The 14897-nt window shown below is 40.4% G+C and overlaps 1 protein-coding gene across 2 annotated transcripts in view; it reads right to left on the bottom strand.

Annotated features, from left to right (window-relative positions):
- LOC140408621 (lipopolysaccharide-responsive and beige-like anchor protein) overlaps positions 1 to 14897 on the bottom strand; it is a 1704725-nt gene that overhangs the window by 1490698 nt on the left and 199130 nt on the right. For both annotated transcript variants that reach the window (XM_072496077.1, XM_072496078.1), the window contains exon 21: positions 13228 to 13420. In XM_072496077.1, coding sequence (XP_072352178.1) covers positions 13228 to 13420 — 193 coding nt within the window. The remainder of the gene's footprint in view (positions 1 to 13227; positions 13421 to 14897) is intronic.

Genomic DNA, 14897 nt, shown 5'->3' with positions numbered 1-14897 from the left:
AATACTTCATCTTTTGATTCTTTACTTGTTCCATTACCACTCCCCTTTTGCCTTATTCTATCTCATCCCTCTTGTTCTTTATTTACCCTTTCCCTCAACTCTATTACAGTATTGTTTTCATGTCATGTAGCTAGCACACACTCTTATTCATAAAGACATTTGATGAAGAAATAATTTTATAGTAAATGGAATCAATTTTTAATGTTAAGATTTTGTTAACATTGTGTTTCCTGCTATTGCAACAAGGCTCTTGTGCATGCATGCGCGGAAATGTAATGGCGTCATCCAGTTGTGCCTGGATTGCCATTTCAGTCCTACGCATGCACAGGGCTGCACAGCGATTCAGAAGAATTGTACGATTGCATATTTTAAAATTCAGCATTCCCAGCAAGTATGCAAGTCGGTATGGGGTGTCCATGGAGGGTGCTGGGCAGTATATACGGTGAATCTTCTCCTCCTCACCCATCGCCAACTCTCTCAGGCAATCCCCACTAATGCTGATTCACTCCCTAGGCATACTGACACACTCCGGGGGGCCCTTGTGTACCTCCCTATCGCTCAGCTCTCATGCCTAGAATAAGCCTCCTTAACTATCATTCCCAAGAGTTCAGATTTATTGCAAAACCAAATTTCTTTGGATGAGTACAAATGACGGCATATTTACAATTTTTTCCATGTGCCTGTTAAAAGGATGCCGCTACACAGCTGTGATGATTTCAGCAGTGCCATCTTTAGCCCTGGCCACTACCTACTCAGGCACTCCAAATGACATCAGGACAACATGCTCGAACTGCGCTTGCCTGGAGCATGCACTGCATTGGTTGGAAATGCAGCCTTTTGTTAAATGGTTAGCAACTATACAAAGCAAAATATTTGGCTTGAACAATACCCTGCCCATGTTGACAGGAATGCTGATGTATTTGTGTGTGAAGAATTGCTTTCTGATTTCATTGCTGAATGACATAGTTTCAATATTAAAATTATGCCCCTTTGTTTTGAATTCCCGACCACCACAGGGAGGTTGTTTATTTGCATTTACTTTATCATATACTTTTATTTCAAAAAAATACTCAACTAAATTTTCCAGACTTAAGGAAAAACAAGCCAATCGTATACTCCCGGCATTCATAATTTAACCTATTAAGCCCCAGTTTCATTCTGGTGACCCTGTGATGTCACACTTCAATTTGATTTTATAATATTTTTTTTAATGATTCATATATTATGCAGGGTTCTTTCTGCTTGCACAGTTTAAACTTTAAAAAAGGTTTAAAAACTGCCTTGTATCAAGTATGGACCAAATGCTTAATGTACAATTGTAATAATATTAAAGAGGAATAAGACTGTCAGCCAAATGATATGATTTGAAAAGCAATAGGATAAAATACCATTTTGCAAAACCTTTAAATGCTGACTACGGCAAATTGTATAGAAAAGGGAAATAGTGCAGAAGTGTCAGGAAAGCTATCATGCATTAATGAGTGTGATGTAGCTGTGGGAGGAGTGGATTACAGTGACAAACAGCTTAGCTGCTACAAAGATGGCAGGAAATCTATCAAATGGTACAATAAAATTGCAATCGAGTTTCTTTGACTTTGTATAGGAAATTCACAGATCTTGATGTGTAACTCTGCAAGACCTTTCAAATTATTTGACTTCAGCTTGCTGCCAGCAATTGGTCTTTTTGATTAGAGATTGGAGGAAGGAGAAGCGGAAAATGCAAATGAGTGATAGCATTATTGTAACCTTCTGGAGTCACAATAAGTTGTACAAGTGGTTGTCAGCCATTTACCATGAAATAAAGAAAAATCTAACCCTTTCAATCAAGATACGATCAAACAGAATTTTTAGGATAAAAAAAAAAGAGGGGTTTGAAGGACGAAATACATAATAATTGATGCAAGTCCAATGGATAAAGATAATAACCTATTAGAAAGATGCAACACAACATCCAAGAACAACTAAGTTAAATGTTTGAAAACTGTTATTGCTTGAAAAAGTTGCCATAATTAAAATAAAACAATTTTAATAAATCATAATTCCCACACCATTTGAAGTCAAATAAACATCACTCAAATAAAGAACATTTACAAGTTGAATTACTGCCAAAAATCCACCCAATATCAACATTCAAAAAACTACACAAGTGCAGTATAAATTATTTTCAGGTCAATATTACTGTAAATATATATATTATATTCCTCATGATCTTGAATATCTCCTCAGCCTTCTTTTCTCCCAGGAAAACACTTCAAATTCCTCTAACCTAACTTCATCCCTGGAATTATTTCCATGAATATTTTCTGCACGCTCTCCAATGCCTTCAAGCCCTTCCAAAAGTGCAACACCCAGACTGAAAGCAATACTCCATCTGAGGCTGAACTCATGTCTTACACAAGTTCAATATAGCCTCTTTACTCAAAGACAAATTGTCACCATTCTGAGTGATTGATAGCAAGCTACTCCCAAGTCATTAAGGTCAATGCTGCGGCATTTAAAGGAGAACTTCAGAGAGGCCGGAATTCTCCGTCCATTGGAATTCTCTGTTCCTGCCGGTAGCATGGGGTGGCTTCAATGGGAAATTCCATTGACAAGCAGCGGGAGTAGAGAATCCCGCCACCAGCAAATGGGGCGCTGCCGAGAAACACGGGCCAAGAGACCTGAAAATCCAGCTCAAAGTATCTTTGAAGCGTTTACTTTAATCTCCCCTGGAACATTGGTCTTTTGAAAGTTGAAGGAACAGATGGGGGAAGACAATTTACAGCCCGATGGACACAATGCCTAGTTCCTAGAAGTTGGTTTTACAGTACCTTTGTCCGAATGCTTGTGGACCTGACTTCAAAAGGACACTAGCATTTTGTTACCATGAACCTAGAGGATGGGGCGGTGGCACTGATGTTGCAATTTCTCCAGCACTCTTATGTGATACGCAGGGGGTTTGGGAGGCAAAAAAAACTCCCCTCGATTTCAAGAATGCAACAACTTCAACTATCTTCAAGAAAGGAAATATATCATGCTGTGGAAGCTATGATGATATTTCCCTTTTGTCCAAAGCAGGAAAAATTCTGCCAAGTGTTCTCCTGAATCGCCCACTTCCTGTGGCTAAAGAAATCCTTCAACAAACACCGTGCCTTTAAACCTTCTAGAGGAATGTCTGATATGGTCTTTGTTGTCAGGCAAATCCAAATCTAATGTCAAGAACAAGATCATTCTCATTAGACTCTTTCGACCTGACCGAAGCATTTGACGCAGTAAATAGTGAGGCTCTGTGGGTCATGCAATAATTTGGATGTCCAAGAAATTTATCACAATCCTGAGTCAGAGATCTGAAACAGATGTCTTAAAAATATGCAACAGATGTCTGAAAAATATGGAGTGGGGTCAAGCAAGGGTGTGTGATAACCCCTCCCCCCATACAATTCACAATTTACCTGATGACACCTTAAAGATCAACTGCACCATGTCAGTATTAAATAACAGCTAGGTGGAAAAAAATAAGTTTTGCTTCTATCAAAACTAAACTGACCATCATATACATTGTCTACAGTTAAACACATGACAGCAGTGTCATTGCCACTCTGTACCAAATTTGCAAGCCACTCTTGATCGCTTCAATTCTGCAGACAAGTAATTCAGCCTGTCCTTGAACATTGCCGAGATAAAACTCAGATCAACCCACACTTGGTCAGCTAAATATTTTACCTCCAATACATGTTGAAGGAGAAACTTTGGAATTCGTTGAGCACTTCCAATACCTCACCAGCCATCTTTTTCCAATGGTCACCATTGACTAGATGATTTAACACCAGATAAGCAGCACCAGTTCTACAAACTACGGCTGCAAATAAAAACAAAGAGCTCCGCACGTCAACAAATGCCCGAGTATACCAAACAGTTGTTGTCACCATTGGCAAGACCTGGAATCTGTAGCAGTAACACCAGTGTCTTACCTCCAGAAATACAAATATTATGCAAAACCTTGCCACCCATGCGCGGACTCGCATCAAGTCCTGCTCATCTATCATGCCGACACTGACCGACTTCTAAATTGGTTCTTGGTTAATCAATCCTGCGATTTTAAAATTCTCATCCTGGTTTTCAAATCCCACCATAGCCTTATCCTTCCCGACCTCACAATCTCCTCCAGTCCCACAACCCTCCAAGATATCTGCACTCCTCTAATCGGACTTCTTGAGCATCGCTGACTTTACTCACTCCATTATTGCCGTCAGTTTCCAAGGCTTTGGAATTCCCTCCCTAAATTTCTCTACCATTCTTTCCTTCTTTAACATGCTCCTCAAACATATCTTTGGTAATCTGCCCTAATATCTAATGTTATGTGGCTGTCATGGGGGCTCTTGTTGCATTAAAGGCACAATATAAAATGTGGTTTATGGAAGGGAGCAAAAAGGAAGGCTGTTGTTATATTAACAATTCTGTCAATCCAAGTAGGTTTCAGGTGCAAGTCACCCAAAAAATAACATTACAATTAAAGAACCAAAACCAGAAAATGCTGGATCATCTCAGCAGGTCTGACAGCTTCTGTGCAGAGAGAAAAGAGTTAACATTTCGAGTAGAAATAGAAGGATACGGACCCAGGAAGTGTAGAAGATTGTAGTTTAGTCAGGCAGCATGGTCGGCACGGGCTTGGAGGGCAGAAGGGCCTGTTCCTGTGCTGTACATTTCTTTGTTCTTTGTTCTTTTGAGTCTGGATAACACTCAAAATACTAGCTCCATTCTCTCTCCGCAGATGCTGTCAGATCTGCTGAGATTGTCCAGCATTTTCTGTTTCAGATTACAGCATCCACAGTAATTTGCTTTTATTACAGTTCAAGATCAAGGTCACTTGAGACATTACATTAGATCCAGGCAAGAATGAAGTCACATTTTCAAAGCTTCATACCTGTTCACTGCACCCTCTTGGAAAACAAATTGAAGAAAATTTCTGCTTTTTAAAGTTACCATGTTTTAAATCGCTCACGGGATGTGGGATTCGCTGGCTGAGCCAGTATTTATTGCCCATCCCCAATTGCCCTTGCTAGGCCATTTCAGAGGGCATTTAAGAGTCAACCACATTGCTGTGGATCTGGAGTCACATGTAGGCCAAACCAGGTAAGGATGGCAGGTTTCCTTCCCCAAAGGACATTAGTGAACCAGATTAGTGAACCAACAGATGGGTTGTTACGACAATTGACATGGTTTCATGTCATCATTTGACCTTTAATTTCAGATTTTTCATAGCATCATAGAATCCCTACAGTGCAGGAGACCATTCGGTCCATCAAGTCTGCACCGACCCTTGGAAAGAGCAATCTACCTAGGTCTAATGCCCCCGCCTTATCCCTGTAACCAAGTAACTCCACCTAACCTTTGGACACTAAGGGACAATTTAGCATGGCCTATCCACGTCACATGCACATCTTTGGATTGTGGGAGGAAACCGGAGAACCTGGAGGAAACCCACACAGACAAGGGGAGAAAGTGCAAACTTCACACACCCGAGGCTGGAATTAAACACGGATCCCTGGTGCTCTGAGGCTAAACTTGTTATTGAGTTCAAATTTCACCATCTACCATGGTGAAATTCAAACCTGGGTCCGCAGAGCAGGGTCCAACGTCTCTGGATTACCAGTCCAGTGACAATACCGGTACACCAGCAACTCCTGTAAAACACCCCACGAGTGTTAATATGACGCTAAAAGTAATTTGCCAGCAAACAGCTCTATATTCCTCTTCTAACTGATCTTTCCTACCAGAACACAAGAACTAGGAGGAGTAGACCATTCAGCCCTTTGAGCCCACTCTGCCATTCAATGAGATCATGGCTGATCTTCTGCTTCAAAACCATTTCCTGCACTATTCCCATATCCTTTAATGTTTTAAATCTGTAGAAACTTATCTGTCTTTCACATACTTAATGACTAAGCCTCCACAATGCTCTGCAGCAGAGAATTCTGAAGGTGTACAACCCTCTGAACGATCAGATTCATCCTCATCTCAGTCCTAAATGACCTTCCCCTTTCTTTGAGATGGTCTCCCCTGATTCTAGACACTGCAGCCAGTGGAAACATCCTTTCGGCATTTACCCAGTTATATCTTGTAAGAAGTTTCTACTTTTGAATGAAATCACCTCTTATTCTTTTAAACTCGAGTCTAAAGGTCCAGTCTATTTAATCATTCCTCATTTGACAATCCCAACATCCCAGGAATTAATTTAGTGAACCTTTGTTACACTCCCTCTATGACAAGTTTTTCTTACTTTAGGTAAGGAGACCAAACCTGCTCATCATGTTCCAGATAAGGCCTCACCAAGGCTTTATATAATTGCAGCAAGACTTCCTTTTTCCTACACTCAAATCCTCTCGCATAAAAGTCAATGTAGCATTTGCCTTAATTGCTTGCTGTGGCTCTGTGTTAGCTTTCAATGCCTCTTGAACCAAGATATCCAAGTCTCTTTGAAGTTCAACACTATCCAGCCTCTCACCATTTACGAAATACTCTGCCGTTCTGTTCTTCCTACCATGTTGTATCCCATTGGCCAAATATTTGAACATTCACTTAGCCTCTCAAAATACCCCTGAAGCATCTTTGCATCCTTCTCGCAACTCACACCTCCACCTAGTTTAGTGTCAATGGCAAACTTGGAAAATTTACATTTACATCTCGCATCCAAATCATTGATATAGATTGTGAATAGCTGGGGCCCAAGCACTGATCCTTAGTCTGTATCTCAACCACCTCTTTCAGTACCCTGCGATGTTGATCATCGGGTTTGGGTAAATTATCTACTCCAAGTTCCATTACTTTTTCCAGCACATTGTTTACAAATATTAATATATTGCAGTTCCTCTTTATACAAGTCACATGATCATAAAATTCACAGTGCAGAAGGAGGCTATTCGGCCCATCAAATCTGCATCGGCCCATGGAAAGAGCACCCAACCTAAGCCCACATCTCCACCCTATCCCCGTAACCCCACCTAATCTTTTTTTGGACACCAAGGGCAATTTAGCATGGCCAATCCACCTAAGCTGCACATCTTTGGACTGTGGGAGGAAACTGGAGCACCCGGAGGAAACCCACGCAGACACGGGGAGAACGTGCAGACGCCGCACAGACAGTGACTCAAGCCAGGAATCGAACCTGGGACCCTGGAGCCGTTAAGCAACTCTGCTAACCACTGTACTATCATGCCGCCCTTGATTATCCATTATTTATGGATGAATTGTCAGCATTGTGTAACTACTGCCTTTAGAAACAGAATTCCACCTTTCAGCTGCAGCACATGCTACCAGGCAACAGACAATGGGCTGGATTCTCCGCCCCGCCTCATTTCTCCTTCACCCCACCGGCGGGATGCTCCATTACGCCAGCTAGTCAATGGGGTTTGCCATTGTGGGGCAGTCCCACGCCGTCAGGAAACTCCCAGGCTGCCGGCAAAACGGAGCATCCCGCCAGCAGAGAATGCAGCCCAATATATTTCCTCAGAATGCTTGTGAAATGTAAATATTTTCATTCCAATCCTTAGTAGACATAGGTCTTTAGCATAAAACATGCCATAATGTAGTACAAATTAGCACTAAAATTAGTTACCCAATCTCTAGTAAGCAATAGAAAGCAAAATTACCCCATGGGTGAATTTGGCAAATGAGGCCAAGGTGAACTGTACCAGTGCTATCACAGATGTACACTACCTGGATTGAGAATTTCAAGATCAAACCAAGCTAGGCAAATGTTGTGGGGACTGAGACTCTGACACACTTGTTGCAGAGACAATCCTTAAAGAGATTTGAATTCTATTACAGCAAAGTAGGTTGAAACTAAATTCATGATGTGGAGATGCCGGCGTTGGAGTGGGGTGAGCACAGTACGAAGTCTTACAACACCAGGTTAAAGTCCAACAGGTTTGTTTCGATGTCACTAGCTTTCGGAGCACTGCTCCTTCCTCAGGTGAATGAAGAGGTCTGTTCCAGAAACACATATATAGACAAATGCAAAGATGCCAAACAATGCTAGGAATGCGAGCATTAGCAGGTGATTAAATCTTTACAGATCCAGAGATGGGGTAACCCCAGGTTAAAGAGGTGTGAATTGAACTAAATTCAAGCAGAGGAAAGTAAATCAGACATTTTAACATATGGTGCCTAACCCCAGAGCTTTAAATTAGTGTTCCATCCCTCTATTTCCTTTCTGAACATTATTTTTAAATGCAAGTCATTCAAAATCCAATTTTCACTCAAGTTTGTCATCTCAAAAGGCCTGACCAAAAAAAAAAACACTTCCTCTGACACTAATTTGCACTTCGCTGTAGGCCATCCAAGAATAACTTTCATTTACATCAAGTGGGCATCTACAAAGTGGAGCTTAATACCACCCCGACAAATACTTTTATCAAAGTGAGGAAAGTAGAACACAATGCTTTATTTTTGCAGTATTTAAATACAATTGAGGGTTGGATGGCATATTGCATTAGAAATTAGCCTACAGTATGGCAAATCCACCCGACATTGATAGCTTTGAAGTCCCATTTACTGGTCTATTCCAAATGTCCTATATGAAGCATTGGAAAGAATTAATTTAGCTTTGAGTGGGTATGGGCTTGCACATAAAACTGACAGCACCGATATCCAATCTAGCTCAAAACAAAGGATAGTTGGCATGGGAAATTTAAAAAAATCTGTGATACTCCTCTCATACTGGATAAAGGTACAAACCAGCAGTTTTACTACTTAACATTTAAACTCGATTCTTTCCTGCAGTATGGCTTTGGTCATTTACATTCATTTTTCAAGACGAAAAATACGAACAAAGCTAGAATTAAAACATTCTTCCTTTTCAGATTTGAATTTTTGTGCTCATCAGGTTAATGATCATAGACAAGGTGGTGAGTTATGAAGCAGTGGCTTCCCAAGTTATTAATTTATTTACTCAAAAGTATTGTAAATGAATGAATTCTTAAAAACAAAGTCATTGGCAAATGTATTTTTTATGTAGTAGGTCAACTGCTTTAATACTTTTCTTCGACAATATTTGTAGGACAATTGGAACAATGTTCAAGTGATTACAAATGGAAACACATGCATGGCCCAAATCTTCTTAGTTATAAACCAATAGTTGCAAAGGGAAATCAATCATGGCTTTTGTGAAAATAGTGTGTGTTTTTAAAAATATATTTCTCCAATTTCTCCTTCCCTAAATCCAATTTTCTGGCCAAAACGTTAGCATGACAAATTAGTTCTCCACGATAAGATTCATAAAAATTTCAAGATTCATAAAAATTTCAAAAGTTGGTTTAAACATCTTTTTTTAAGACTGGACATTTCTTCAGTTTCAGGTTCACCATCCACCCATCAAGGAAGCATATAATCCAAAATGCACTTTTCTGCTCAGTATCTAGGCAAATGGTAGTGAGACCAAGAATCACAACAGAGTGCAGCAGCTACTGGAATGTGTCATACAACGCCACGGGCTTCTTTACTCTGAAGCACAGAGTAGATATACACTATCAGACCAAGACACAGCCTCTAAACCAACAGATGACTTTACTCAACAAAAACAGTTTGAGAATCATACGCTTCACCATTCATCTTGATATAGGGAAATATACAGAAGTCACAGTATGGAGGCAGACCATTTTGGCCCAAGCAGCCATGTTGCCATTTATTATCCAAGCATTGAAGCAGTCCTAATTACATTTCATAGCATCACAAAATAGTTCAGCTCAGGAAGCCATTCAGCTTGTCATGTCTGAACATCACGACTGAATCTGACTTTAACACATTCTCAGGCAGGATATTCAAGACGTTAACCAGTTGCTGCAGAATTATTATTTTTTTTATCACGTCGCCTTTAGTTTCTTCGCTGTTCACCCTAAATCAGTATCTTCGGGTTCTCAACCTGCCCGTTAACAGTGATCCACTGTCCAAAGCCCACATGATTTTTAAGACTTGTATCAAAATCTCCTCTCAACACCCTCTTCTCCGGGAACAACACCATCTTGTCCAGCCTAGTCATATAACTGAAATTCCTCACCCATTGAAACATCCTTATCAATCTTTTCTGTACCCTCACTAAAGCATTCACATATTCCCTAAAGTCCGATGCCCAGAATTGGATGCAATACTTCAATACCCCAACAATCTTCAGCAGCTTCATCAATAACCTTCCCTCCTTCATAAGGTCCAAAGTGGAGATGTTCGCCGATGATTGCACAATATTCTGTACCATTCACGTCTTATCAGATACTAAAGCAGTCAGTGTCCGTATGTAGCAAGACCTGGACACCATTCAGGCTTGGGCTGATAAATGGCAATTAACATTCATACCGCACAATCACCTGGCAATGACCAACTCTCAAAAGAGAAAATCTAACCAACTCATCATAGATTATCATAGAATTTACAGTGCAGAAGGAGACCATTCGGCCCATCGAGTCTGCACCGGCTCTTGGAAAGAGCACCCTACCCAAGGTCAACACCTCCACCCTATCCCCATAACCCAGTAACCCCACCCAACACGAAGGGCAATTTTGGACACTAAGGGCAATTTACCATGGCCAATCCACCTAACCTGCACATCTTTGGACTGTGGGAGGAAACTGGAGCACCCGGAGGAAACCCACGCACACACGGGGAGGATGTGCAGACTCCGCACAGACAGTGACCCAAGCCGGAATCGAACCTGGGACCCTGGAGCTGTGAAGCAATTGTGCTATCCACAGTGCTACGTGCTGCCCATGGACGTTCAATAGCATTATCATTGCTAAGTCCCCTACAATCAACTTCCACCGGTTACCACTGACCAAAAACTGAATTGAACCAGGCATATAATTGCTGCGGTTAAAAGAGCAGACAGGGAATTCTGTAATGGCGAACTCACTGTCTGACTTCCCAATGGCTGTCCACCATCCACAAAGCACAAGTCAGCAGAGTTATGGAATACTCTCTACTAGTCTACGAGTGCAGCTCCAACAACTCTCAAGAACACCATCCAGGAATAAGCAGTCTGCTTGATTGTGATCCTATCCACCACTTTAAATATTCACCTCCTCCACCACCAACATATCGTGGCAGCAGAGTGCACTATTTAGAAAATGCAGTGCAGCAACTTACCAAGGCTCCTTCGACAGAATCTCCCTAACCCACGGTCTCTCCACCTGGAAGGACAAGGACAGCAAAGGCATCGGAACACCATCAGATTCCCCCGCCAAGCCATACAATATCCTGACTTGCAACTATAGTGCCATTCCTTCACTGCCACTGGATGAAAATCCTGAACAGCTCTGTGGGTGTAGGTACACTTGGATTGCACAGGTTCAAGAACACAGCTCACCACCTTCCAAAGGATAATTAGTGATGGGCAGCAAATGCAAGCCTAGCCAGCAGAGTCCACATCCCACGAAAGAACAAAAGAAATGAGACTTAACCAGTATTTTATATAGGTTTGCCATAACATTCTGCTTATGCACTCCACACCTTTAGTTATGCAGCCCAGGGTCCCATGCACCTAATTATCCACTTTCTTAACCGTTCCTGCCACCTTTATCAACATGTGAACATATACCCCAAAATCCCACTGCTCCTCGCTCCCTTAGAAATAGCTGGCTGAAAAGCAAGAAGTGGACTTCCATGGTTTAAAAAAAAAGGCTTCTCATAGAAATTTAATCCAAAACATTAAGATATAGTGAAACAAAAGCTGGTCTTTTCCTTATCAATACAAATGCAAGAACATTTTTGATAATAGCATATGTTTTCCATGCAATTTAAAATCAACAGCCATATATCACCATTTAGCACTTTGCACATTCTATTAAAATTCCATAGAAATTTGTAACTTGCGAAATCCGCTGCAGCCAATTTGTGTGCACTCTGCATTCATGATCTTTCCTAAAAAATGTGTATTTGTGGACATTAACCCCAACCCCCACACAGTTTCTAGTCAAAAGGAATCCAATAGAAAATTTTTATGCACATTAATAAGTAAATATAATCACTATTAGTCAACTCTGCTACCCTAGGAAACACCTCATTTCTGCTTGGCACCTTTGTATGATAGCCTCTCCAACTTTTCACTTAAGATGACATAGGCATTCATTCAGATCTTATGATACCGTGAAACAGTGCAACGATGCAGCAATGCACGCTTTCACCGGTGTACTCTTCAACACATATTATACAACACTATATGACTTGTCTGAGGTTTCCATAGAAGTTGGTGTAGTAACGTTTTGATCGATATATTCAGCTAATTATTCCGGATTTGGGTATAGAACCAGATTTACTTTTAATGTGCTCAGCTTAAAAGGTTGATGGTCGAAACATCAAGCAAAAACCTTCAGGGAAAAATAACTTGTGTCTGATATTCCATTTTGTGGCAAATTTGTGATTCCATGAACACTTTCCCCAGATTACGAAAACCAGACATAAATGTGAATCGCAAAAACTCATTACATGTTCAAAGTTTGCAGAATTTTGTTTTGAGAAATTATAAACACAACCCTCAGTCAAAACTAACTGGACTTACAATACATTCTATAACACTGTTGCCACTTCTCTTTGTTGTCATTGTGCAATCTAACAGCACAAAGATCACATCTGCCCCCTTGTGGCTGAACAATTAAAACCAACCAATCTGCCCTTCACAAACAAACCTTCTTTGAAAACCTCCAGTAATATGGTGGCACAGTGGTTAGCACCGTTGCCTCGCAGGAACGCGAGTTCGATTCTGGCCTTGGGTGACTGTGCAAACTCCACACAGTCATTCTTCCCATATCTGCGTGAGTTTCCTGCAGGTGCTCTGGCTTCCTCCCAAAATCCAAAGATGTTAGGTGGATTGGCTATGCTAAATTGTCCCGAAGGCTACAGGTTAAGGAGATGGGGCGTGGAGCGTGCCTAGGTGGAGTGCTCTTTCAGAGGGTCGAGGCAGACTGAATGGGCCAAACGCCCTCCTTCTGTACTGTACGGATTCTATGATAGCAACATCTGTATAAGACTAACCAGAACAATATATTCACGGATTTGGCAGTTTTTGATTATGCAATTCTCCCTGAAATTGGTCCACTTTTAGTTTCAAGTTTGAAATGCAATTGTTTAAATATTTGTCTTTTTATGCACTGGTAATAAATTACCTTGAATGGCATCGTGAACATCCCAGCTATGACATTATCACATTGGAAAATAGCCACACAATTAGCCAGTTATCAAGATTTTAGACAAAAAAAAGCTCACCTTTGAATGGGTAATTGAAAGCGTATCTACCCAGACACGCCAGCCGCCCCACTCATATTTTATTGCATGATAAAGCAATATCCGAAAGATAGCATACACCATCTCTGTTATTTTTTGTTCTTCAGAGTTCTTAGCACTGACAAAGCAGAGAGATAACATCCACTCTTGCCACACTGAGCACTGAAGTAAACTCCTGCAACACAAAAATCATAGTTCTGATTTTCTGGTAATATGAAAATCTGCAAACAAATCTTAAGTACATAAGGGAAATACAGAAGAGAACAAACAGGGCAATTAACAGCATTTTAAAATTTAATTCCACAAAAAAAAGCACAAGACCATAAGTCACGTTTCTCTGAATACAGTTTAATTTAAAAAATCATAAAAAATCTAATAGTTTTAAAACATTTTATTGGAATTAAAGGAGGCAAAGCAACATAAATGATTTTGCAAACAAATTCTAAACTTGATGTGCAAGCCTTTAATAAAACACAGGCGTTTAACATTTACACAAGATACACAAATGATTGAAGCAGCCAGTATATCTACACCGACAAGTAATCAACATTCAGATATAGATTCATCAAAAGAATAATAGGAACAAGATTTTCTTCATTTGTGTTTTATTTGCCACAAGTTATATGAATATCTACATAAAGCCGAGGCAGCGCGGTGGCGCAGAGGTTAGCACTGCTGCTTCACGGCGATGAGGACCCAGGTTCCATCCCGGCCCTGGGTCACTATCCGTGTGGCCATGCTAAATTGCCCCTTAATTGGAAAAAATAGAATTGGGTACTTTAAATTTATTTTCAAAAATTTACACAATCCCATTTTTAAAAATTCAAATGAGGGGGTTAGGCACATGCTACTTTACTTTTATCCGATGAAGTACTGTCAAATGTCACCTAAAACAAAACCTCTTCAGACTCGAAAGAATCTAACTGTATTCCACATTACCATCCATTTAACTCCGAATCAAACTGAAATTCTACTAGAAGAGTTCCACTCTCAAAGAAAGTTGACAATCAGAATGTTTTTTAAACCAAAGCCAACTTGAGATCTTCACTATGGCTCATTTGGGCATAAGCCTACTTTTGAAAGAGCAGCAGTATCTCAGAAACGTCATGGCAATGTCACTCCCCAGCTAGCTAAGAAAAGGAACATAAAGATCATCCACATATACCCTTTCCTTCTAGATGTCATCTTACCAAAGTAGACAGTATTGACAACTCATCAGTGATTGAGCAGTTAGTTTGTAAACTCAAGACCTGCAGTCCTTCATTCAGTGGGACTAACAATCGTGTTGGAATATTTAACATACTGTCAAGTCAACATCGGCAAAATAGATGAAAACCCATCATTTGTCTCCTTTGTTGTTTGTGTGCAAATTGGCTGCCACATTTGTCAACATATCAGACTTCAAAAGTGCATTGTTGACTGTAAAGCACTTGCAAAATACTATTATGAAAGGCACTATGAAACATTTATTTATTCTTACTATGCCTTTCTAAAGCACCATTTGTGTTATATTTATCAGGCATTTTTGTAAAAATACCAATTTTACCCGTGAGACATTTTGGTGACCGTTGACCATGTGCAGGGTTCCACTGGTTTCCATCCACTAGTTTTTTTCTCGTACGATATTATTGAAGTCCACTTAACCTCGTAAC

Source organism: Scyliorhinus torazame, chromosome 3 (genome assembly GCF_047496885.1).
Source record: "Scyliorhinus torazame isolate Kashiwa2021f chromosome 3, sScyTor2.1, whole genome shotgun sequence".
Classification (NCBI taxonomy): Eukaryota; Metazoa; Chordata; class Chondrichthyes; order Carcharhiniformes; family Scyliorhinidae; genus Scyliorhinus; species Scyliorhinus torazame.
This window is presented reverse-complemented; position numbering and strand designations above follow the sequence as displayed.